General features: G+C 37.0%; 1 protein-coding gene across 9 annotated transcripts in view; it reads right to left on the minus strand.

The window, feature by feature from the left end:
- Nucleotides 1–27,214, minus strand: part of DDX60L (DExD/H-box 60 like) — a 142,645-nt gene that overhangs the window by 17,798 nt on the left and 97,633 nt on the right. For 8 of the 9 annotated variants that reach the window (XM_054554678.2, XM_054554683.2, XM_054554677.2 and 5 more), the window contains 8 exons: nucleotides 25,111–25,215; nucleotides 24,748–24,889; nucleotides 23,740–23,861; nucleotides 20,769–20,916; nucleotides 19,066–19,208; nucleotides 17,010–17,161; nucleotides 6,351–6,413; nucleotides 1,943–3,510 (listed from right to left, as the gene is read on the minus strand). In XM_054554678.2, the coding sequence (XP_054410653.1) occupies nucleotides 3,381–3,510; nucleotides 6,351–6,413; nucleotides 17,010–17,161; nucleotides 19,066–19,208; nucleotides 20,769–20,916; nucleotides 23,740–23,861; nucleotides 24,748–24,889; nucleotides 25,111–25,215 (1,005 nt within the window). In that variant the 3' untranslated portion in view covers nucleotides 1,943–3,380. Of the gene's footprint in view, nucleotides 1–1,942; nucleotides 3,511–6,350; nucleotides 6,414–17,009; nucleotides 17,162–19,065; nucleotides 19,209–20,768; nucleotides 20,917–23,739; nucleotides 23,862–24,747; nucleotides 24,890–25,110; nucleotides 25,216–27,214 lie in introns of those variants that run through there. The other variant, XM_054554682.2, reaches the window with a different exon arrangement.

A 27,214-nucleotide genomic window follows, 5' to 3' on the forward strand; every position in this document is an offset into this window, starting at 1 on the left:
AGAATCAGGAGTGCTGATGTCTAAGGGCAGCAGAAGACAGATGCATCTGTTCAAGCAAAGAAAGCAAATTTGCCTTTCCTCTACCTTTTTGTTCTGTCCCTCAATAAATTGGATAATGCCTGCCCTTCTGTTCTTGCTTGCTGCCTACTTTATCCATGGAAGCCCATAGCAAATTAATTATTTTAAATTAACTATTTTAAATTTCCATTCTGATAATTCCAACACTTCTGCCAAGTCTGATTCTGATGCTTGCTCCATCTCTTCAAACTGGTTTTTTTGCCTTTTAGTAATTTTTTGCCTAGTAATTTTTTCTTGATAGCCAGATATAATGTACTGGGTAAAAAGAACTGCTGTAAGCAACAGGTCTTTAGTAATGTGGTGGTAAGTTGTTGGGGGAGTGGTCTATAGTCCTATACAGTCATGCATTGCATAATGACATTTTGGTCAATGACAGACTGCATATATGGCAGTGGTCCCATAAGATTATAACACCATATGTTTACTGTACCTTTTCTATGTTTAGATATGTTTAGCTATACAAATATTTACCATTGTGTTACCAGTACCTACAGTGTTGAGTACAGTAAAATGCTATACAGTCTTGTAGCCTAACAGCAATAGTTTACACCACATGGTTTAGGAGTATAATAGGTTACACTATCTAAGTTCATGTAAGTACACTCTACAATGTTCACACAATGACAAAAATCACCTAACAATGTATTTCTCAGAACATATTTCCATTAAGAAGAGACTTATGACTATAATTATTTCTGACATTTAGTGAGCTTGTGCCTCAAGACTATGAACTTTACCATTGCTCCTCAGCTTTATTCTACGCCCTGCTTTAGGTGGGGTAGGATGGCTAGAGTGGGCTGAAGTTGGTTATTTCCCTTCTAACAGGTGAGTTAGTCTCTGATAAAACTCCAGCAGGCTAGGCTCTGAGTAACTAGTTTCTCCTGAGGGCAGACCTTATTAAAAAGAACAGAGTGCTCTGGCACATTTTAAAACAGTTTATTTTATTTTCCTCCTTCCAGAAGCATGAGGGGATTCTTCTCCAATGTTCAATTCCCAGATATAAAACTCACAGAAGCATGGCTCCCAGGTGAATGTATCCCCCTGGAGTTTTTAGCTCTCAGATGTGCCCACACTGAGCAATTCGTTCATTAAAGTTCAGGTTTTCCTACTCCAGCACTATTTCCTGTGGAGGTTTCTGCCTTAGTATGTTGTGATTCTCTGTATCCACCTGTCTTTTGCTCGAATTTGAGGGGCCTGTGACATCACTTCTCTCAGGGATGTAGAATTATCAATTTTTCAGTTTGTTTCTATTTTCACTAATTAGGATGGAGTGGTTGATTCCAAGATTCTTACATGAGAAACCAGAAACTAGAAGTCACATCCATTTACTTTTAATTTGCATATGTCTTTATATTTAAAGGAGGTTTCTTGTAGACAACATATAGTTGGTTATTGTGTTTTGATCCACTCTGACAGTCTCTGTCTTTTGCTGTGTTCAAGCCTTTGATATTTAAAGTTATTATCTATAAAGCTGGATTAATATCTACTAGGTTTGTTACTATATGCTTATTTTAAATAAAAAAATTTAGGATTAGCCCTAATAGTGACAAGTAAGATTTTGGCACATGACTGCCAATTTTGGGTTAAATTCTAAGGAAAAGAGGCTTTTCCATTTCTAGACAAAGTGTTTTTCTAAGCCTATGTAATATATCTGTAAGTAATGCCATATGATAAACGGTGTCTTGGTACATCCTGGATGATACAAAAGGTTATGTCTTTCACCCTGAGAAAGAAATGCTCTGTGTTCAAGGTCTGGGTCTAAAACAGATTTTGTAGTATGTGACCTAGGGCTGCAGTAAAGATATATAGCAATGAAAGCAAAATACCTAATGCGTAGATGTCTACAAATGGATGGACTAACAGATTTAACACAAGGAACAATTTAATGCCCTTTATTTTCTGATGGGTGCCAAGTCACTTACTACATAAACTACAACAATACCAAGTTTTCAGCTAATTGTTTGCTTGAAGAATCAAAGAACTTACATTCAAGATTTCATTTACATACAAAATTCACTTGAGGTTTTCTGGTTGAAACTTTCAATAGCTTTAAGAATTCTACTCTCTAATTTTTAAATCACCTGCAGTTTAAGCTCATTTAAGAGACTTTTTTCTCCTTCAGAGTACTGTATTCATTTATCACAGCAAAAACGCACCTTTAAAGGTTTGTTTTTGTTATGGTTGCTGTTTGTTCCCTTATGTTTGTTTGTATGCTTGTTTTTTAAGTATGATATTGAGGGCAGAAACAATCCGAATTCCACATTCGGGTTCACAGGGTATATATATTTTTTCTGTTACATACACACTCCTTAATCACTGCCAGAAAGTGTACTCTTGATCATTTAGAAAGAAGAAATAAGAAAGTGTAGGGGACTTAAACAAAATCTATCATTGCTATTGGACAAAACAGTTGAATCAGCATGTTCTGCTTTCAACAGGAAAGTGGTTTATAACTACTCCAAGTGACTGTCTTAGTCAATTCAGGCTGCTTCAACAGAATACCACAGACTAGATGGCTAAACAACAAACATGTATTTCTCACAATCCGGGAGGCTGGAAAGTTCAAGATCATGGTGTAAGTAGATTCAGTTCTGTTGAGGGCTTGCTTCTTGGTCTGCAGATGGCCATCTTCCCATTGTATCATCCAGTGGTAGTGAGCAGAGATTGGAGAGCAAGCTCTCTTGTCTCTCTGTTAAAGGCACTAATTACATCCAAGCAGCCGCACCCTTATGACATATCATCTCCTAATACCATCACATTGAGGGTTAGAATTTCGGTATAAAAATTTTGGAGGGGAGGGCACAAACATCCAGTCCACAGCAGTGAGTTTCTTATAATCTCAGAAGTCTTCTTATATAACTAAATTGTTGTTCAGAATTGATTTGGGTCCTTTGTGACTTATTGATCATTAATTTAAAATTCAATGAACTTGGGGATGTATTGAAAACTTGACAATGTGAAACTAATTTTGCTATACATTAACTTTAACTACTAAAAAAAACACTATCATTAATTAAGTCACCACCCAATCCCAATCACTTTTCTTACATTATCTCATTTAATCCTCAAAACAACTAGAGGTAATCATTTTTACTCCGATTTTGCCAAAAATGAAGTTAAAGATCAGATATATTACATAACTTAAAGTCATTCAGTTAAAAAATAGCAGAGCTAATATTTGAGTTTAATTCTGTTTGGCTCCAAGACAAACATTTTTTCCATTTCGTTGTGTAAGCTCAATTATATCTCTCCTTGCAAAGGGATAAATACCACATAATCAGACTTGAAAGTTTTCCATGGTGTTATTCTAAATGATTTTGACTCATCTGAGTTTGCATTTCTTCAAGTTTCTCATAAAAGGTTTGACTCAATTGTTTAAATGCCAGGACTACATTGTCATGCTTATTTTCACATAGTTCACTCAAGGAGTCACTGTATAAATGATAATAATAATAAAAAAATAATGAGCCCACATTTTTATAACAATCAATATTATTAAAAGGTTAGCAGAAGTAATTCCCCCCAAAACCTATCAGATGTAAATATGGAGAAAAAGTATGCAGAATATTAATAAAATGCACAATTATCTTGTAAAATCTTTACAACATACAACATGTATCTTGAGAAAGATAAAGATATATACCTTCACACAGTTCTTCTTTTTTTCTTTTTTCTTTTTTTTTGAGACAGAGTCTCGCTCTGTTGCCCAGGTTGGAGTGCAGTGGCGTGATCTGATCTCGGCTCACTGCAACCTCTGCCTCCTGGGTTCAAGCAATTCTCTGCCTCAGCCTCCCGAGTAGCTGGGATTACAGGCACCCAGCTAATTTTTATATTTTTAGTAGTGACAGGATTTCACCATCTTGGCCAGGCTGGTCTTGAACTCCTGACCTCGTGATCCACCCGCCTCGGCCTCTCAAACTGCTGGGATTACAGGCGTGGACCACTGTGTCCAGCCACAGTTCCTCTTTATATTACACCTAAACTTGCTCTGTGAGTTTGTAAGACCACAGAATTCCATATTCTTAGAACCTAGAAGTGTTATTCAACTTCTTTTCTTCTCTCTACACATCTCATGAAAGCCATATGGACTTCCTAATATAGGGACAATTATTTTTAAAAACCCACAGTCACCCAATTCAGTGGAAAAAAATTCTGTCCCTATCCATATATCTTAGGATAGAAGCTGGGGTGAATGAGAAGAGACATAGACAAGTGAGTCTCTCAGCTACCTGACATGCTATTCGAGCATTGCAATCAATTGGGATTTGACATTTTGCCACCCTTTTTGTTTTCATGCTCCACCTTATTCACTCTAGAGCAGAGTTTCAGTTTTTTACTAGTCCTCAGTGGCTGAATATTAGGAATGATCACATCTTTATCTCTAAGTCTGAAATTCCTCCAGAGTTTCAGACCTATTATTCTTTTGACTGCTCAACATTTCCCCCTGGATGTCTTATAGACAACACATGTGACATTTTAAATTCCAACTCATACTTTCTTATTGTCAGTTCCGAAGTCATCATCATGTATTCCCTACTTTCATTAACATTACCATTAACCAAATTAGAAACCCAATTTGTCATAATATCTCTTCCCCATTGCATGAATTCCTCCTCTTAAATATTTCTCCAATCCTTATCATTCATTTCTACCACCACTGCCTAATTCAACCCTTCATTTTCTCTCACCTGGAATATGGGTATAGCCTCCAGCTTTAGCTCCCTGCTTTCAGTTTCTCTACCTCTTGAGTTAATCTATATACTCTGCCAGAATAATATCTCTAAAACATAGATCTATGTCATGCTCATCCTTAGAAACACCCCTGTCTCACCTTTGTCTACCATTTTAAATCCAAACTTCATTGCATAACAAATAAGACCCTTCCTTCACATATACAACAAAATTCCTTTCAAAGACTCCACACTCACTTCTCAGCATTTTCCCCAATCCCTGTCACAACCTCCACATTCTGTACTCCACCATCATTAGCTTGGGGCCTATCCCTGAATACATCAGGACCTTTAATATTTCTGTACATTTGGATACACTATTCTCCCTGCTTAAAATTTGACTACCCTAATTATTCTACTTAATTACCCTAACTAGAATTATATTAAGTATAATTAATCTACTTAATGAATTTTCACTTCTCCTTTAAGACCTGATTGGAAATTATGTCTTCTGTAATGCTTTTTCCGATTATAGTAGCATTAATCATAAAGTTATTTATGTTATCTTAGTATTTGGTGTGTAACTCAATTATAGCACTTACCACATATGACTGTCTACAAGAAAGTTTCTCCCATGACATTGAAGTGCCTGGAAGAGTGCCTCTAACACAGTAAGACCTTGATACTTTTATAATTGATAAATGAATGAAGGAATTATTTTTCCTGTTTAAACTCTTGGGATATGTTTAAAATCTCCAAAGTTTCTCAGGCTACTCAAAGAGGTTGTAGCTTTGGTAGCTATAAGCCACTTGAGGAATCCTTTATGTGGAGATACTCCAAGTGGGTGAAGTAGGGTCATCCTAAGACTTTCACTCTTTGTAGAAAGCTTTCCAAAGGGTCAGACTCGGCTCAGACCAAGGAAAACCACAAATGTGTCCTCACTAACAAGGAACTCTAAATAAATATTCTCCTTCCAAAACTGAATTTATGTGAAAAACCACATACACTTGATAAAGAAGTAAGGTCTGGAGGTAAGGAAAATGGATCTAGACAAAAACTGGCCGGCCAATGGAGCATAGAGGAAGGAGTGCCCACATGGAGTTCATACTTGCTTGGGTCTCTGTTGAGCACTGGGCAGATGAACACAGGAAATCAACGGGAGATGCCAGAGTCTGGGAAAGGCACTGGATATGAGAAAGACTTAACTGCTTTGAAGTGGATATAAACCAGAGATCTATTGAAGTCATTTATTTGACTCAGTGTGACTGCTCAGCATTTGTAGAAATTGAGCATAGTGAGAGTATAGTGAGGCCTGGAGATGTATGAATTCATGAGGAAGAGCCTTCCAGGCTCTGATCCGAATGAAATTCAATTACAAATGGATTTGAGATGAATCTTAATACAAAAAAAACAGTGTGACATTGTCCTGAGGAATGGGTCTACAGAGCCTTTGGATAGCTGAGTTGCAGAGAACCTGGGAGGCTCAATAGTATCTTCAGAGTGCTCCTTCATGAGAATCACAAACTTACACAAAGGAAGAGCTATATGTTTGCTAAACTATCATTAAATAATTGAGAAAATTAAACTCAGCATGAAACATACCTGATAGCCTGAATGTTGAATGCAAAATCTTTCAAACACTTCAAAAGCTGTCCCATACGCATCCTAAAGAGAATAACGTTTCTTAATTAAAAAGTATAAAAACATAAACATAAAAGAATTAACTCAAACTTTAATAGTGGTCTGTCCATGGCAGTTAATTTATCTGCCAAATATACTCCCAGTTAAGCCTTCTATTGTATTAATCATAATGAAATTGAGAGGCATAGGTAAAAACCACAAAAAAAATTATTAAAGAGATAATTTGACCATCATCAAAGGGGGAGGGTGAAATATAAAAGTAAACTTAGAAGGGTCAATGAGGACTAGAGATTAAAGTGAAAACAAAACAAGTTGACAGACTAATGTTATTTCTACTTACTTCTACTTTTCTTAGTTCTATTTCTACTTTCTTAGTTCTTCATAACTAAGAACTAGACCTAAGAAAGACAGATGTAGCTCAAGATTTGTCAAGAATAGCAGAACATTGAGCAAGATGGAAAATGAGAGTTGCCTGATGCTTATCTCCCCCACAAAAAGGGACCAAAACAACAAATAAACAACTCTATTTCAACTGGAGTGACTAAGTATGCTGGAGAGCACCAGGGGAGCATCAAAATCCTTGCGGAGCACAGAAGCCCAAGATAGCACCAGAGGCAGGAGTGAGGCACCCTGCCTCTGCCACACTGTCTCTCCTACCAGAAATGACTGGGAGTCAGGGTGGCTTCTTCTTACAGGAAAATGGTATGCAAAAGACTTCCAGCGGTTTCCATAGCCATCACAGATGCCAGCAGTTCTTGCTACAAGAGAGTCTCCCAGTCCTCACAGGCCCAGAATCTATTTTGGAGAGTTGCCAGAAGTTTAAGTAGCTACGTTGCCCCAGAGTAAGAGCCCACATTGTGTATCTCCTCCTTCACGACCTAAGCAGCTATGGCATGATGACATTTTGAAGGCCAGTAGCCAATCTCTCTCCCCATCCCTGAAGCCCCACTATCATTTCACATCCAAAGCTATGTGGCAGCCCACCACCCACTGGGGAAAAGGCAGACATGCACAGCAAGAAAACCACTGAACAGGTGGCCAGGCCACTGCACCAGTGCATACTCGTGCTGCATAGCCAGAAGAACCACCATGCCTGCACCAACCCATGCCAAGCCTGGCAGCCAGGGCAGAGGTGGCCCCACCTCCTGAAAAGACTGTGGCATGCCAGTCAGCCCGGCATGCATTTACATGTGCCTGGCCCGACAGCCAGTTCAGCAGAGGCCTCACCTTCCCAGGGACACTGCCACATAGCCAGCAGTCCCACTACATATGCACTTGGCCAAATATCCAGTTCAGCAGCAGCCCGACCTCCCCATAGACACTGCCACACAGCTGGCCAGCCCACATATGCCTGCACTCAAACCAACAGCAGTCCAACAGTGGTCTTACCTCCCCCAGAGACACTACTGCACAGCTGGCTGACTCACTGCACCCACAGATACCCAGCTCAAGAGCCAGCCTGGTGACAGCCTCACTTCTCTGGAGAGTCCACCATACAGCCTGCTGGCACACTGAACCAAAATATGCCTGCCCCAAATAACAAGCTCAGTGTCCCTGCCCCCACCAAAACTATACCACCACCATCTGTAGCCTATCCTCCTGTAGATATCATACAAAAGAACCAAAAAAATCTTGGAGCTAAAGAATTCAATGCATTAAATTTTAAAAAGAATGAGAGCTTTAGCGACAGACTAGATCAAGCTAAAGAAATAATTTCTGAATTTGAAGACTGGTCTTTTGAAATAACCAGTCAAAGAGGGAAAAAGAATAAAAAGGAATTAAGAAACCGTATAGGACTTACAGGACACCATTAAATGAACAAATATTCACCTTATAGGGGCACCAGAGGGATAAGTAGAGAGATATTTTGTTATTATTATTAACAAAATAATAGCTGAAAACTTCCCATGTCTTGGGAGATATATGCTTCTAAAAAGCTCAAAAGTCCCCAATTAGTTTCAACCCACAAAGATACTCTCTGAGGCACATTATAACCAAACTGTCAAAAGTCAAAGACAAAGAATTCTAAATGCTGAAGAGAAAAGCATCAAGTCACACATAAGGGAATCCTCATGAGACTATCAGCAGATTTCCCAGCAGAAACCTCACAGGCCAGGAAAGAATGGAATGATATATTCAGTGCTGAAAGAAAAAGAAAAGTCAGTCAAGAATACTATATCCAGGAAAGCTATCCTTCAGAAATGAAGGAGAAATAAAGATCTTCCCAGACAAGCAAAAGCTGAGGAAATTTATCACTACTAGTCTAGGCTTACAAGAAATTCTTAAGTGAATGCTACAACTAAAAATGAAAGAATGATCATTACTATCACAAAAATATTTGAAGGATTAAAACTCATCGATAGAAGTAAATTCATAATCAAGTTCAGAATAACCCCATGCTGTCTGGGTGCTACAGAAATCCTTCAGTTCTCTAGTCCGAAAGATTTAAGTCAAAATGGTTAAAAAACAACAACACCTACAATTAATGACTAAAGAATACACAATCGATAAAGATGTAAATTAAGTCAACAAAAACAGAAATTATTGTGGGGAAGCAAGAAAGTCTAAAATATTTTTATGTGACCAAAGTTAGGTTGTTATCAGCATAAAATAGTCTATTATAACTACAAGACTCTTTATGTTAGCACATAATAACCACAAAGAAAGAACTTAGAGCAGGCACACAAATGAGAAAAAAGAAGGAAATAAAGCTTGGCACCACGGAAAACCACGAAACCACAGACATAAACAACAAGAGAGGAATAAAGGAACAAAGAATCTACAAAACAACCAGAAAACAATGAACAAAATGGCAGATGTAAGTTCTTACCTACTTATAATTACCTTGAAAATAAATAAAGTCTCCCGTTAAAAGATACAGAGTGAATGGATTTTATTTTAAAGGTAACATAGTAAAACCCTGTCTGTACAAAAAAGAAAAATAAAAAATTAGCCAGGTGTGGTGGTGTGCACCTGTAGTCCTAGCTACTCAGGAGGCTGAGCTGGGAGGACTGAATGAACCCTGGAGTTTGAGGCTGCAGTGAGCTATTATTGTGCCACTGTACTCCAGCTCCAGTGATAGAGAGAGACTCCATCTCTTAAAAAAATTAACTCAATGTACGATTGCATGCTGACTACTACAGAATCACCTCACCATTAAAGACAAGCATAGACTGAAAGTGAAGGAAGGGACAAAGATATCCCACGCAAACAGAAATCAAAAGTGAGCAGGAGTAGCAATACTTATATCAGATAAAATGAACTTTAAGACAAAAACTATAAAAAGCACAAAGTCATTATATAATGATAAAGGAATCAATTCAACAAGAGGATATAGCATTGTAATTCTATATGCCAACACATCCAAATATATAAAGCAAATATTATTAGATCTAAAAGGAGAGATAAACTGCAGTATAATAATATTAGGGACTTCACTATCCCACTTTCAACAATGAATGGGTCATCCAGGCAAAAAAAAATAACAAGGAATCATCAGAATTAAACTGCACCATAGACCAAATTGACCTAACAGCCTTTTGTTAGAGACAGGGTCTTGCTATGATGCCCAGGCTGGTCTTGAACTCCTGACCTCAAGTGATCATCCCACCTCAACCTCTCAAAGTGCTGGGATTACAGGTGTGGGCCACTGTGCCTGGCTGATATTTTTTACAGAATATTCTATCCAACAGCTTCAGAATGCACATTTTTCTCAACTGTACATGGAACATTCTCTTGGATAGATCATATGTTTGATCACAAAACAAGTCTGAACAAATTTAAGAATACAGAGATCATATCAAGTAACTTTTCTGAGCAAAATGGTATAAAACTAGAAATCAGCAACAAGAAATGCTCCAGAAAATTTACAAATACATGGAAATTAAACAATTACTCTTAAAAAAACCCCAACAGATCAATAAACAAATTAAAAGGGAAATTTAAATATTTCTTAAGACAAATGAGAATGGAAACACATTATAACAAAACTTAAGGAACACAGAAAAAGAAGTTTTAAAATGGAATTTATAGCAATAAAGGCCTAAATCAAAAAAGAAGAAAGATTTTTACTAAACAACCAAATGATGCACCTCAAGAAACTTAATATACAAGAACAAACTAAACCCAAAACTGGTAGAAGGAAAGAATAAAGCTTAAAGCAGAGGTAAACAAAATAGAGGCAAAAAATGCAATTTGAAAGGTCAAAGAAATGAAGATGGCTTTAAAAAGATAAACAAAATTGATAAACCTTTAGCTAGACTAAGAAAAAAAGAGGGAAGACTAAAATAAATAAAATTAGATATTAAAAAGAAGACATTACAACAGTTCCACAGAAGTACAAAAAATAATAAGGTACTATTATGAACAACTATACACTAACACATTTGATAACATGGAAGAAATGGCTAAGTTCCTGGACATATACAACTTCCCAAAATTAAATAAAGAAGAAATAGAAAATCTAAACAGAGCAGTAATGAGACAAGAAATTGAACCAGTAATCATAAGTTTTTCATCAGAAAAAAAAAAAGCCCATGACTTAATGGCTTCACTGCTGAATTCTACCAAACATTTAAAGGAGACTAATACCAATCCTCTTCAAACTATTAAGGGAATTTAAGAGGAGGGACTACTTCCAAATTTTTTTTACGAGACCAACATTATTCTGACTCCAAAACCAGACAAGGATACAGCAACAACAACAAAAATTATAGGCCAATATCCCTGATAAACACAAATCCAAAAATTCTCAACAAGATACTAGCAAACCAAATTCAAAAGCACATTAAAAATGTCATTCAATAAGATCAAGGGGGATTTATCCAGGGAATGCAAGGATAGTGCAATATATGCAAATCAATAAATGAGATAAATCACATTAACAGGAAAACAAAAACCATATGATCTTTCAATAGATACAGAAAAGGCATTTGACAAAATTCAAAACATCCCTTCATAATAAAAACTCTTAACAAATTAGGTATAGAAGATATGTACCTCAACACAATAAAAGCCATATATGACAAATCCATAGCTAACATCATATGATCAGGAATAAGACAAGGATGCCGACTTTCACCATTTTTATTCAACATAGTACTGGTAGTCCTAGCCAGGGCAACCAGACAAGAGAACAAATAATTAAAGACATCCAAATTGGAAAGGAAAAAGTCAGATTTTCCCTGTTTTCAGACAAGATCTTATATACAGGAAACCCTAAAGACTTAATGAAAAACTGTTAGAACTGATCAACAAATAATACAAATTTGCAGGATACAAAATTAATACACAAAAATCAGTAGTGTTTCTATGCAATAATAGCAAACTGTCTGAAAATAAAAATTTGTTTTAAAAGAAATTCATTTACAATAGCTACAAAAAATTAGATAATAAATAAACAAGAAGGTAAAAGATCTCTACACTGAAAACTGTAAAACATTGATGAAAGAAATTAAAGAGGACACTAAGAAATGAAAAGATATTCCATGTTCATGGAATGAAAAAATTAGTATTGTTAAAATGGCCACACTACCCAAAATGATCTATAAATTTAATACAATCTCCATTAAAATACCAATGACATTTTTTACAAAAATAGGAAAAAAATCCTAAAATTTGTAGGAAACCACAAAAAGTCCGAAATATGCAAAGCAATCCTCAGCAAAAAGAACGCAGCTAGAGGCATCACACTGACTTCAACACACTATATACTACAAAGCTATCATAACCAAAACAGTATGATTCCATCATAAAAACCACATACTTTGACCAATGAAACAGTAGAAAACCCAGAAATAAATCCACACATTTATAGCCAACTGATTTTTTTTATAAATTAGCTTTTCCCTCATGTGTGCCAAGAACGCACATGAGAGAAAAGGGAATATGTGTTTAATATGTTATGCCATTATATTATATGTGAATATATTATATGCTATTATATATATGTTTAATAGGTTATGCTAATATGTTATATGTTAATATGTTAATAACATGTTAAATATAATAGCATATATAATATGCTAATATGTCAATATATGATGCTGGGAAAACTAGACATACACATGCACAAGAAAGAGACTAGACTCCTACTTCTCACCATATACAAAAATCTACTCAAAATGGTTAAAGACTTAAATGTAAAACCTGAAACTATAAAACAATTAATATGGTTTGGCTGTGTCTCCACACAAATCTCATCGTGAATCATAACTCCCACAATTACCACATGTCGTGGGAGGAACCCAGTGGGAGGTTATTGACTTATGAGGGCGGGTCTTTTCCGCACTGTTATTGTGATAGTGAATGAGTCTCATGAGACCTGATGGTTTTAAAAACAGGAATGTCCCTGCACAAGCTCTCTTTTCTCATCTGCTACCATGTGAGATGTGCCTTTCACATTCCGCCATGATTGTAAGGTCTCCCCAGCCATATGGAACTCTAAGTCCAATAAAACTTTTTCTTTTGTAAGTTGTCCAGTCTTGGGTATGTCTTTATCAGCAGTGTGAAAATGAACTAACACAGTAAATTGGTACCAGTAGAGTGGGGCGCTGCTGAAAAGGTAACTGAAAATGTGGAAGTGACTTTGGAACTGGGTAACAGGCAGAGGTTGAAACAGTTTGGAAAGCTCAGAAGAAGATAGGAAAACGTGGGAAAGTTTGGAACTTCCTACAGACTTGTTGAGTGGCTTTGCCCAAAATGCTGATAGCAATATGGACCATAAAGTCCAGTCTAAGGTGGTCTCAGATGGAAATGAGGAACTTGTTGGGAACTAGAGCAAAGGTAGCTCTTGTATGTTTTAGCAAAGAAACTGGCAGCATTTTGCCCCTGCCCTAGAGATTTATGGAACTTAGAACTTGAGAGAGATGATTTAGGGTATCTGGAGAAAGAAATTTCTAAGCAGCAAAGCATTCAAGAGGTGACTTGGGTACTGTTAAAGGCATTTAGTTTTATAAGGGAAGCAGAGCATAAGAGTTTGGAAAATTTGCAGCTTGGCAATGCAATAGAAAAGAAAATCCCATTTTCTGAGGAGAAATGTAAGCCAGCTGCAGAAATTTGCATAAGTAACAAGGAGCCTAACGTTCACCCCCAAGACAATGGGGTAAATGTCTCCAGGACATGGCAGAGGTCTTCATGGCAGACCCTCCCATCACAGGCCTGGAAACCCAGGAGGAAAAAGTGGTTTCATGGGCCAGGCCCAGGGTCCCTGTGCTGTGTGCAGCCTAGGGACTTTGTGACCTGCATCCCAGCTGCTCCAGCCATGGCTGAAAGAGGCTAATGTAGAGCTCGAGCCATGGCTCCAAAGGGTGCAAGCCCCAAGCCTTGGTAGCTTCCACATGGTGTTGAGCCTGCAGGTGCACAGAAGTCAAGAATTGAGATTTGGGAACCTCCACCTAGATTTCAGAAGATGTATTGAAATGCCTGGATGTCCAGGCAGAAGTTTGCTGCAAGGGCAGGGCCCCCATGGAGAACCTGTTCTCGGACAGTGCAGAAGGAAAACGTGGGGTCAGAGCCCCCACGCAGAATCCTAAGTGGGGCACTGCCTAGTGGAGCTGTGAGAAGAGGGCCACTATCCTCTGTACCCCAGAATGGTAGATCCACTGAAAGCTTGCACTGTGCACCTGGAAAAGCCACAGACACTCAATGCCAGCCTGTGAAAGCAGCCAGGAGGGAGGCTGTACCCTGCAAAGCCAAAGAGGTGGAGCTGCCCAAGACTATGGAAACCCACCTCTTGCATCAGCATGGCTCAGATGCAAGACATGGAGTCAAAGGAGATCATTTTGGAGCTTTAAGATTTGACTGCCCTGCTGGATTTCAAATTGCATGGGGCCTGTAGCCCCTTTGTTTTGGCCAATTTCTCCCATTTGGAATGGCTGTATTTACCCAATCCTCATACCCCCATTGTATCTAGGAAGTAACTAACTTGCTTTTGATTTTACAGGCTCATAGATGGAATGGACTTGCCTTGTATCAGATAAGACATTGGACTGTAGACTTTTGAGTTAATGCTGAAATGAGTTAAGACTCTGGGAGACTGCTGGGAAGGCATGATTGGTTTTGAAATGTGAGGACATGAGATTTGGGAGGGGCCGGGGCAGAATGATATAGTTTGCCTGTGTCCCCACCCAAATCTTATCTTGAATTGTAACTCACACAATTCCCATGTGTCATGGGAGGAACCCGGTGGGAGGTGACTGAATTATGGGGGCAGGTCTTTCCTGAGCTGTTCTCCTGATAGTGAATGAGTCTCACAAGATCTGATGGTTTTAAAAATGGGAGTTTCCCTGCACAAGCTCTCTTCTCTTGTCTGCTGTTATGTGAGACATGCCTTTCACCTTCCATCATGATTGTGAGGTCATGGAACTGTAGGTCAAATAAACCCCTTTCTTTTTAAATTGCCCAGTCTTGGGTATGTCTTTATCGGCAGTGTGAAAACAAACTAATACGGCCATTAAAAAAAAAAAAAGAGCAGAAAAACTTAATGATCTTGGACTGGGCAAGGATTTTTTAAATAAGATCTCAAAAACACAAGCAATAAAAGCAAAAATAGACAAAAGAGATTACATCAAACTAAAAAGTTTTCCACAGTAAAGAAAACAATTAACAGAGTGAAGAGATAACCTATAAGATTGGAGAAAAATATCTGCACAGTATACATCAGACAAAAGATTCATATCCAGAATACATAAGAAACTTAACAGCAAAAAAACTCAATTTAAAAATGGGCAAAAAACTTTAATAGACATTTCTCAATAGAAAGTATACAAAAGGTCAACAGGTATATGAAAAAATGTTCACTATCACTAATCATCGTAAAATGCCAATCAAAACCACAATCAAATACCACCTTCACTCTAGTTAGCATGGCTATTAATAACAAAAAGACAAAAGAAAGCAAGTGTTGGTGTGAACGTGAAGGAAAGGGAACCCTTACATGCTGTGGGTAGGATTATAAATGAGTATATCCATTATGGAAAACAGCGTGTAAATTCTTCAAAACATTAAAACTAGAATTATGATATGATCAAGCAATCCCACTACTAGATATATATCCAAAGAAATTAAATCAGTATGTCAAAGATATCTGCACTCCCATCTTTATTGCCACACCATTTATGATAGCTATGATATGGAATCAACTTAAGTGTCCAACAGTGGATGAATAGATAAAGAAAATGTGGTACATATACACAATTAGATACTATTCAGCCATAAAAAGGAATGAAATCCTGTCATTTGTGGCAATATGAATCAATCTGGAGGACATTATGTTAAGTGAAATAAGCCAGAGACAGAAAGAAAAATATTGCATGATATCACTCACATGTAAAGTTTAAAAAGAAGAAAAATTAATATAATAGAAGTAGAGGGTAGAATAATGGTTACAAAGATTGGGGAGGGGAAGAGAGAGGAGAAGGTGAGCAGAGGTTGATCAACATGTACAAAATTACGGTAAGTAGATAGGAGGAATAAGTTCTAGTGTTTTATTGCACAGTAAGGTACGTACAGTTAACAGCATTGTATTGTAGATTACAAAGTAGCCAGAAGAGAGGTTTTGAACATTCTCACCACAAAAAAATGATAAGTGCATAAGGTGATGGGTACCCTGGCTAACCTGATTTGATCATTATGCAACATGTATGTTTCAAAATATCAAACTCTACCCTATAAATATGTACAGTTACAATATGTCAATTTAAAAACTTTAAAAAGAACAGCATTAAAATATTTAAGACTTATTTCTATCAGAATTATTTAAAAATTTATGTAAAATACATATAGAATTCCTGAATCACTGTTTAAAAGCATGACTTTCCCCATTTCTACCTACTTGTTTCCATGGCTAAATTCTTCACTTTCCATGTGAATTCTAAGTATTCATCCTTCTTTACTGCTTTGTAAAATGTTTTCCATGTCAAAGAACTAGAACAAGTGTCACTTTCTAACAGACACCTGCTAAGTTAACTTTCTCATAATGTAAGTTTCAGATCTTTTCCCTCCATGTCACATTTGTGGGAAAAAAATAAATATTAATTTATTTCATAAAAAATATTTATTTCATTAAAAATATTAATGTAGTTCATAAAAAATAATATTTGATATACTCCTAGAAATCAACATTCTTTCTTAATGAATAATTAGCTTAATGGTAAATTATACTAATAATTTAGTATAGCTTATTGGTAAATTATACTAATAATTTAGTATAGTTTATTACTAAATTATACTAAGAGAAATGTTAGTATAATTAAAATATCTTTTTGAGCTTTGTAATATATCCAAGTTTTCTGTCTTCAGAAATACATTCACCAGAACTAGTTCAAGTACTAAAATTTTGGTAGTAGCCCCAAAATCCCAAATAATACTGGAATTTCTAATCACCAGAAATCAGTCTTCTGCGAAGTGATCTAGTGTGTTTTTTATGATTCATCTGTATTTTAAACTCTTAAAAAGATTAGGTATTAAAATTTCTATTTAAAAATACATAATATAAATTTATGTTTATATAACTATATAATGTAAATTATATGCTGTTACATATATAATATGGATATACAATAATAAAACATAGATATATATGTATGTATATATTTTACAGAAACGTACCCATAAACCTACCCATTTTTTTGGTCTAATCTTGTCAAGCAGTTGTGTTTATAGAAATTGAGCACATATGCATTTAGTGGCATTCTCCTTCCTCGGTTATCTAATTTCCATGGCCACAGCAGAGGAGCCTGAGTGCCACTAACACCGATTGTGCGCAGAATGACCTGAAGAAAGACATTTTCTATTAATTCATTATTGATATGTAAAGAGTAACCATGCAGTTTGAGATTTCTTTTGTATGAATCTGTTTCTTAAAGTACATTCTGAAGAAGTTGAAGTGAAGGAGGCAGGCAGAGGGCGACTCCCATGGGGGTTGAGAGAAACAGGGCCCATTACAGTGAGGGAAAGGGCGTGGTACAGACACTGGCCAGTGTAACACTAAGCATGCCTCAGGAATGGGCAGCCCCGCTGAGGGAAATAGGGACTCTCGCAGCATACTGAAGGCAATTTCAACCATCCGACTACAATACTGTTAGCAACATTCACTAAGGAAAAATAATAGAAGCTGATTTTAAGGTAGAATTTTCATCATTATCTTAATTGGTGCACAGAATGACCTTGAAAGGAGTGTCATGTAGCTAGTGTCTCCCTGTGCTCACAGGGAGAATAAAATGAAACAGCACAAACCTCTGGGCTCCAGAGAGAAGAAAAAACTGGTGGAGGAGGAGGTAGAAGAGGAGAAAATGAAAGAGAAGCAAAACAAACAAACAAAAACTAAGTCTCCGTGGTTCTGGGCACATTAGACAAATTAATCTGCACAGAATCAGAAGGAATCTGCAAATTCTGCCAGTGCATGGGTAAAATTAAACTGTGGAGCAAGTTGGAATAAAAATACAAGTTCAGGCCAGGCATGGTGGCTCACGCCTGTAATCCTAGCACTCTGGGAAGCTGAGGTGGGTGGATTGCTTGGGCCCAGGAGTTCAAGATCAGACTGGGCAATATGCTGAAACCCATCTCTACTAAAAATACAAAAAATTTGATGGGCATGATGGCACATGCATGTAGTTCCAGATATATGGGAGACTGAGGTGGGAGGATCACCTGAGCCCAGGAAGTTGAGGATGCAGTGAGCCGAGATAGTGCCACTGCACTCCAGCCTGGGCAACAGAGTGAGACCCTGTCACAAATAAAAAGGGGGGAAAGGGAGGGGAAGTGAGGGAAGGGGAGGGGAGGGAAGGGAACGGAAGATATATAAGTTCAATGAGAAAAATACATAATGTAGAATTTGTAACTTTGAAGAAGTTGTTTGATCATCTGTGTTCTTTTCTATTTGTTTACTCTGGGTATCGAATAGCTTTGATATCTATATTCTTTTGGATAAACTTTTAAATAATTCAACAGTTCTTTTAAAATGTCAATATTTATAATGAACCTGAAATTACCTTAGCAGCTATTAAAAATTTGGTTAACAAAATTTTTAGATATCAACCCAAACTGTGCAAGAAGATTCATGATTTTTAAAAATTCCTTTAAACGTTACATTTGCAAAAATACTTGAAGACCATATTTGACATGATGTATGACTCTCTGACCCAGGGATAAATTAAGCCAGTGCACAGTGTCAATCTTTATTATTCAATATATTCAATGTGGAATTTATTTCTCATATTTCAAATTAAATCTAAAATCTTCTAGCACCCTAATATTTTATCCAGAACCTCCCAGAGGTTCTAATGCTTTGTGGCCCCCTTTGCAGACCACTGTCCCCAAAGACCCATGTGGTCTGGAGTAGAAAAAGCACTATGAGGTCTATGATCAATTTTGGAAAAACGTGAGCCGCTTTCTTTTCCTCTTCCCACAGCAAACCTGTGGCAAACCTCATTTAAAAAAAATGAGAAAAAAAACAGTGGTGTCTGAAATTGTAGACAAAGAAGCAGGGTTTCTCAGGCCAACTCCATAGAGCATAAAATCACACTGGCCTCCAGGGCTTCATTCTCTTAGACAATGACGCTCATCAGTGGACATTTTTCAGTGTTTTGGGTTTGAGGTCCTATCAAGGCTTCACAGCAATGTAACCCCACTCTGTCTGCTAAACACATTTTGTACATAAGATGTATCCTTCACTTACCTGGTTGATAGTCTCTGGTCGAAGCAAATCATTATCTGTGTTCCCCGAAAGACAAACAAATGGTGAAATGGCTACTCTTCCTTCCTTGCAACTCATCAAGTGAGACACGAGTTGGGAGTCTTCACATTCTTTACCTGTGAATTCTGACCATGTTGGACTAGGTCACGTTAGGTTTTAAAAATCAGCCCAAATGTTAACCCTTTTAAACTCACCGTAGGTAAAGCCACAGTAGGTGACATTCATCTCATCAGAAAGAAAACTGATTGACATATGGTGCATAAAGTCATTAACACAGCTTGGCACAGAGTAATCATTCAATCCATGTTGACTATTAACTTATCATCGTTACTCTTTTTTATTACCTGTTATTTTTGCCTATGAACTCAGATATAACCTCAGAAACCTCCTAGACATGACGTTCAGGCAGCTCCTACCAGTGGATTTGGAGCTGGCATAAGAGATAAAACAGAGGTTCCATCCAGCGAGTACCATCTCGCTGGACTTGGAAGGCACCAAGTCATGCACTCAGGTCTGGCTCGTTTTTCCCATCATGACACAATCACACACTCCCATCATCTTTTCTCTGCACTACTTTCCTTGCTTCCACCATTGTTGTCTGCATTTGCATTTGCGCATGCTGTGTCCTACATCAACAAATCTTGAGTAACTACAATGCTTACCTCCCTGTCTTTTACTCCAACTGAGACTATATTAGGAGACAGGGGAATATGGGAATCATTTTATGGCTCCACTCTTTACTCTTAGTCTAGCTTCTTCTTTCCATTTATTCTCCCCTAAAAGTTTCCTGCTATAAAATTGAAATTTGGAAACTTAGTTACTTTGCAATACCAGTTACTCCTCAATCAAGAGCAAATAATTGAAGCAAACAATGATATTTGTAATGTCCGCTAGAACTTTCCGTAATGATAGAAATATTCTACCTCCCCTGTGTGCAAAGTAGAAGCCACCAGCACTGGAAAGTCCAAGTGACTAAAGCATTCACTTTTCAGTTGTTTTATGTTTAATCAACTTAATTTAAATAGTGACACATAGCTAGCTGGTGGCTACCACATTGGGTAGAATAGACTTACACGATGTTGACTATGTGCCATGCACCGTTTTAAGAACCTTATAAACATGAATACACCTAATCCTCTAAAATTCTGTAAGCTAGGTAATATTTTTAGTCATTTCATTTGACAGATTAAAAAAATGAGACACAGAAAGATTAAGTAACTGGCATGAGACTTCACGGTTAATAAGTAGCAGAGCCAGGATTTAGACCTTGGCACTCTGCTTCCAGTGTTCACATTTGTAACCACTATGCAACTGCCCCTCAGGGGAAAAAAAATGCCAGAAATTATGCCATTTTCTTTTTCATCTGTCACTTCTTCTGATCCAGTTTTCCAACCTGAACAGATAGGCAACCTTCCATCAAAATGGTTCATGAATGACTTTTATTTTTTTCCTCCACTGCCCAATTAATATTTGGTAATTATAAAGTTTTTTTTATGGGAAAACAGAGCCATTACCACACCCTACAATGGGCTAAATTGTTTTCTGGGGATAAAACACTTGGGTTAGTACAGCTGCCCTGTAATAAGCTCCTTTACCAGCTTTGAAGCATCCAATATCCAGAGGCTTTCTTAACCAAGATTGTTTACTCTTTAAATTGTTCCAGAATGGAACTAAAATCTGCTTACTGATTCTTGACAAAGGGAGTTGATACTCTCCTGTCATGTTCACCGACTTGGAAGCAATCAGCAGGAAGGAGGCAAAATCCTTCATTACTGCCAGGTTATACTCATATAAAGCAGCTTTAAAATCCTCCGGGAGTTCGGCAAGGATCACCTATGGGCAAAATACATTTCAGAAAGATCTCTTTACTTTTATTTAAAAAATTAAACTGCTTGGTGAGAAGATTGCAGCATAGTTCTGTAGATTTATGCTCATTCATCAAAGCCCTTGATTACTTTATTCACCTGTGAGATTAAGGTAAAATTTCCTTTTGATTTCAACCAACATTTATAAATGTAAACATCTTTCCTTAAAAAAGTTATTTTGACTCCACTTAGCCAAAACCACCAATTTAATAGAAACATGTCCTACACTGATCTTAAACTTAGGTATATTTCAGAGACTTGAGGGACATATTTGGAGAGCAAGTAACAAGTTAGTGTAGCAGTAGTAGTGTGAATTCTTTATTGAGTTCAGATTATGTGCCAACACCGTGCTGTGCTGCCCCAAGCACTTGTTATATGTTAGCTCAGTTAATCCTGAGAACAACCCTATGCAGTAAACATTTTCATCTGCATTTTGTACATGAGGGAGCTAACCCTCACAGAGGTAAACTTGTTCCAAACCTGACAGGTAGTAGATAGAGAAGTAGCTGGTATTGCAAGCTAACTCAGCTTCCAAATTTCATGTTTAAAAACAAATTCTTTCAGAATTAGGACTAGAAGTTTCCTTAGTGTGGGTTAGAAATAGCTATGACATTAGAAATATTCTTAGTTTTCTTCTGTCACAATTATGGGTTTTATTATTTATTTGATATTTTCCTTAATTTATTCATACCCTGTATTTTTCCAATAATTGAGGTATTTTATAAGGGTAAAGATAATATGATATGATCATATAAATCAAAATTTGGTAAAAAGGAAAGGAAAACAAGAAAGACAGACTAAAATGGGGCACAAATTATATTCTAAGATTCCTAGGAGCAAGTGTGAATGACACATTTCAGAATGTCTATGAGATCAACAGCTATTTATTCTCAGCACTAATATCAGATAAGAATTTTCCAGGGGGATTCTTACAAAAGGCAACTGTGTGGACATAATAAAGAATGCCCCTACCAACTTCTTACAGTGGATAGCATGACAATTTCCACAAGCCTGCTTCAGACTCAGCTCTATCTGTGGATGGACCAAGGCAAAACAACAAATTGACAGGTGCAGCTCTACACTCTGGTCAAAGTGATATGGTCTCTTTACTGCTATGCCTTCCATGTCCTGCCATTGTGTCACTGCTGGACACCGTTCTAGGGCAGCACGTGCTGCTTACCACGTACACCTTGTGTTGTGTGCCACCTTCTCGAATGTGTATGCTATACAGCCCCATCAGGAGAGCAAGCTCTTGGAAGGTAGCAACTATGTTTCCCAATCATGATTTTTGCTATAGTTTACACATATTTATTGCTCAATAAATCTTTGCTAATTGACTAATATAGAGCAGTTATCCCAAATTATGGTACATAATATAAGAGGTACCTGAGATGATTTAGTGTGACACACAGAACATTAAATAATTATAAATCAGTTTTAAAAAATAAAAAGTGGGCTGGGCATGGTGGCTCATGCCTGTAATCCCACCTCTTTGGGAAGCCAAGGCGGGCAGATCACTTGAGGTCAGGAGTTTAAAACCAACCTGGCCAACCTGATGAAACCTCAACTGTACTAAAAATACAAAAAAATTAGCCAAGCGTGGTGGCGAACGCCTGTAATCCCAGCTACTTGGGAGGCTGAGGCAGGAGAATGGCTTGAACCCGGGAGGTGGAAGTTGCAGTGAGCTGAGATTGCGCCACTGCACTCTAGCCTGGGTGAGTGAGCAAGACTCCGTCTCAAATAAATAAATAAATAAATAAATAAATAAATATATAAAAATATCTTCTTTCCAGTCCTCTCCTATTCTTTCTGATAACCCTAGAAAGTCCAGAGGCAATAGACCACCATTGTTTCTCTAAAAGTTTATAATCTCTTTTTGTAGCAAAGAAAGAGCAGCTTCAGCTGAGAATCATGTTAACTGCATCTATTCTTATGGCTTCCTTAGTTTTGAAACCAAAGATTCTGGCTTTCTATTTACAGTAGTAGAAAATATGAAGTTTCCTTTTTAAATACTTTAAAATGTGTATGCATTTAAGAAAAGGATTAACAGTTCCAGTGGTTTGCAATGTGGATATATGTCAGTAACTCAAATTGGGTGCTCAAGTCTGGAGGTATATCCAGAGGCATTGTGAGGTCAGAAAGCCTAGATTAATGCTAATTCCCTTTTTGTTCTCTATTCATTAGGGTTACTGGATAGAAACAAGCTTCTTCTACATTCCCAGGTTCTAATGCACATTTTCTTGGGTTTTGTTTGCTTGTTATTATTTTGTTGTTGTTGTGTCTTTAAAAAAATAAGAAATTAGAAACAAACAGTGCTACAAAAACACTTAGAAAATAATTTTTCTTTCAGTCTCTCAACCCTTAAGTTAGGGGATTCTTTCTTAGGTGACTACCTCAATATTGTCTGAAGAGGACATTAGAGCCCATAATGTAATTCCTTTCCTGCACTCCCATCCCTAGCTGTAAACAATCCCAAGGGAGCCATAGGTTCAGCAGTAGGGCTGTCATTCTATTTAAATGACTATTTGTGTATGTAATCTCTGTTGCTACTGAATTACATAATTTGCTCCAATAAAGTGAAAAAACTTCAGGGATAAGAATTGTTTGTTAGATTAGCAAGGGAAGATGTTTGAACTAAAAATTAAATAGAACTCTAATTATGAAAAGACAACGCTATTAAAACAAATGGAGTAGCTTATATTAATTTAAACCTGTAGGTACTGAATGCTTTCCAGTAGCATACATTTAATAACTATCATTATTACATCATTGTAAGTATAACAAACTTTACCTTTGACTGAGAAAAACTTAAATTAGCATTTTGGAATTTTGCTGGAATATATTTTCTTCCAAACAAATTTGCCAATACTAACACGAGCTTTTCCATCACATCTTGGGAAAATTGCCGTGAGCCTATGAAATAAAGAGCATTATTGTAAATAAGAATAATGTTGATTCCATGTATTTTGTGCCTAAATTTGTTTTTATAGTACATTTCCTTTTGTTGAAGGCAAAATTTTCTAGTAAATACATACCTCAGAAATTGACCATATTTGCCACACTGTGTGCACATTTATTATTTTGGGTAAGACAGGAGCTTTCATATTCTGTGCCTTGTTTTTCCATCCTTGCTATACCCGCCCTAGTTCCCACCCCAGAATGTTTACTAACTGGTTTCCTGACTTGCACTCTCCTTTCTTCAGGCCATCTTGAGAGTGATCAATCTTTCCAAAGCATGAATATAAGCATATCCCTCCTTTACTCAAAAATCTTTGAGGGTATCTCAATGGCTAATTGAAAAATCCAGGTTCCTTGGCCTGCTATTTAGGGCGTTTCAAATCCTGTCAAAACAAAGCTCCCAAACTTACCTACCAACACTTCTAAACACTAGCTCTAGGTTCTGGTCATCTTGACCTACTCTCCACTCCCCATAACACATGAGCACCATACCATGGGCATTAAAAGGTGGCTAGGTTTAATTAACTGGGCTCTGAAGCATACTAAAATCATATGACCATCAGAAACTTATTCTCTTTCTATGCTTCTCCGTTTTCTCTTCCGCAAAGATTCTTTATCAGTTAAGTAATACATAAGTAGCCCTCAAATACTCTTTATTAGAATAAATATCAGTTGACTTTTAGTGTCTAATTTTTTGGCATCTGTAAATCTGAACATATACTTAGTATTTATTTGCTTTAATAAATGAGAAGGAGGAAGAAGAGAAAAACATATCTGAGGTTTTGGCTATTCAATAAATATGTTGCCATTTTTGGACTACAGGTATAAAACCCAAGCTTACCTTTCCAGGCTGGCTTACAGAGATTATGGAAAAGGCCTCTCTTGAGAAAATTTACAAAAACAAGATTTGAAGGTTCATGACCACGCAAATATGATGCAAGTCCTGCAAATTTCTTTGGATTACATTTTTTATTTAAATAGTCCTAAAAATGAGAAAAAAAAAGTTGATTTAACTTACCATGTACTCAAATACCATAAAATACCAGTGTGAGTGATTGACAAATATTACCTGACTTCATTTATTAATAAATGATAAGTAACATTATTATTGAATGCAGCTTATAGAAACTTCAGTTGGTTTAGCATAGAAAGAAATTTACATGGTACAAGTTACAGAGAACAAAAAGCCAAAGCATGATGATACCTCTTTGATCAGGAGCTGCAAGGAAAATAAAAAGTAAAGTTTCAAAGTCTCCATGGCTCTTCGTCTCTTAAAAGACAGCAATGAATGCTTTAGCACTGACAACACCTATAAAAGAAGAGTACTTTAATTTATCTAGTTTTAAACAGTATTTGTAAATACTGATATGTAATAAATAGTACACATACATACTATATAGATAATGTTACCAGATCTTATGTGAAAGTAAATTTCATTTGATCTCATATTCTCTCTTTGATTGTGTCTTCACATGGTACATGCTTCCTTGAATTAAATACATCATATAAAGCAGAACTGTTATACATAACCCAGATTGGCAAATAATCTGCTAAATCTCTGAAACAGTGGTGACCAATAGTGGCCTGAAAAAATAAAGTATGAAAGCCAATCTGGCTTACAAGATTAGCTCTCTTAGGCCATTCTAAAGGTAAATAGAGTAATTACATTGTTCTGAATCTTGAGTTATCCCATTAAACCTAATGGAATTAGGTAGATTGCAGTCAATTGAATGGAAATATTTGGATCTGTGTCATCACCCAAATTTCATGTCAAATTGTAATCCCCAATGTTGGAGGTAGGGCCTGATGGGTGGTGATTGGATCATGGAGGTGAATTTCCCCTTTGGTGCTGTTCTCATGATAGTGAGTTATCATGAGATCTGATTGTTTGTTTAAAGGTGTGTAGCACCTCCCTTCTACCTCTCTTCCTCCTGCTCCAGCCATGCATGTAACACATGGCCTACTTCCCCTTCACTTTGTGACATGATTGAAAGTTTCCTGAGGCCTACCCAGAAGCAGAAGCTACTTATGCTTCCTGTACAGCCTGCAGAACCATGAGCCAATAAAATGTCTTTTCTTTATAAATTACCCAGTCTCAAGTGTCTCTGTATAGCAGTGTGACAATGAACTAATATAGAAAGTTGATAGTGGGGAGTGGGCCACTGCTATAAAGATATCTGAAAATGTGGAAGCGATTTTGGAACTGCATAGCGGACAGAGGTTGGAATTTTGTGGAGGGCTCAGAAGAAGACAGGAAGATGAGGGAAAGTTTGGAACATCCTAAAGACTTGTTAAACTGTTGTGATGAAAATGCTAATAGTAAGATGGACAATGAAGTCCAGGCTAATGAGGTCTCAGATGGAGATGAAGAATTTATTGGGAACTGGAGCAAAGGTCAATTTTGTTAAGTGTTAGCAAAGAGGTTAGCTGCATTGTGCTCCTGCTCTAGGGATCTGTAGAACTTTGAACTTGAAAGAGATGATTTAGGGCATGTGGCAGAAATAAATTTCTAAGTAGTAAAGTGTTCAAGATGTAGCCTGGCTGCTTCTATCAACCTATGCGCATACGTGTTAGCAAAGAAATGACCTGAAACTAGAACTTGTATTTGAAAGGGAAGCAGAGTATAAATCTGAAAAATTTGCACCCTAGCCATGTGGCAGAAAAGAAAAGCCTATTTTCTGGGCAGGAATTCAAGCAGCCTGCATATATTTGTATAACTAAAAGGAAGGCAAATGCTGTTAGTCAAGACAATCAGAAAAGTTCCCACAGACATTTCAGAGACCTTTGCAGCATTCCCTCCCATCACAGGCTGGAGTGCAGTAGGTCATAGCTCACTGCAACCTCAAACTCCTGGACTCAAGTGATCCTCCCGCCTCAGCCTCCCAAATAGCTGGGACTACAGGTACATGCCACCATACTCAGCCAGTGAAACTTTTTCTAATAAAGAAACCAAAGCAATTAAAATAGAGATCAAATTAAAAATCTAATTTAATAAATATACTTCTTACTTCAAAAACAACTTGAATGTGATAAATTGAAAAGGTTCTGAATATGATAAACTCTATCAATTTAAAAAAAAAAACTGTAACTAGAAACTTTTCCTAAAAAAGTAACATATAAGAATAAAGAAAAGGATCCATATACATGGGCAGAAAAAGTCAAGAGACCTACAAGAAAACAGCAATCAGTAGGGCCACAGATTATACTCTACAACAGTAGATGCCAAAGAAAATGAAGCATCAACAATTCTGAAGACTAATGGCTCAAATCCAATAAATTTATGCCTGGTTAAATTGTCCTTACTACAA

The sequence above is a fragment of the Pongo abelii genome, chromosome 3 (assembly GCF_028885655.2).
Source record: "Pongo abelii isolate AG06213 chromosome 3, NHGRI_mPonAbe1-v2.0_pri, whole genome shotgun sequence".
Classification (NCBI taxonomy): domain Eukaryota; kingdom Metazoa; phylum Chordata; class Mammalia; order Primates; family Hominidae; genus Pongo; species Pongo abelii.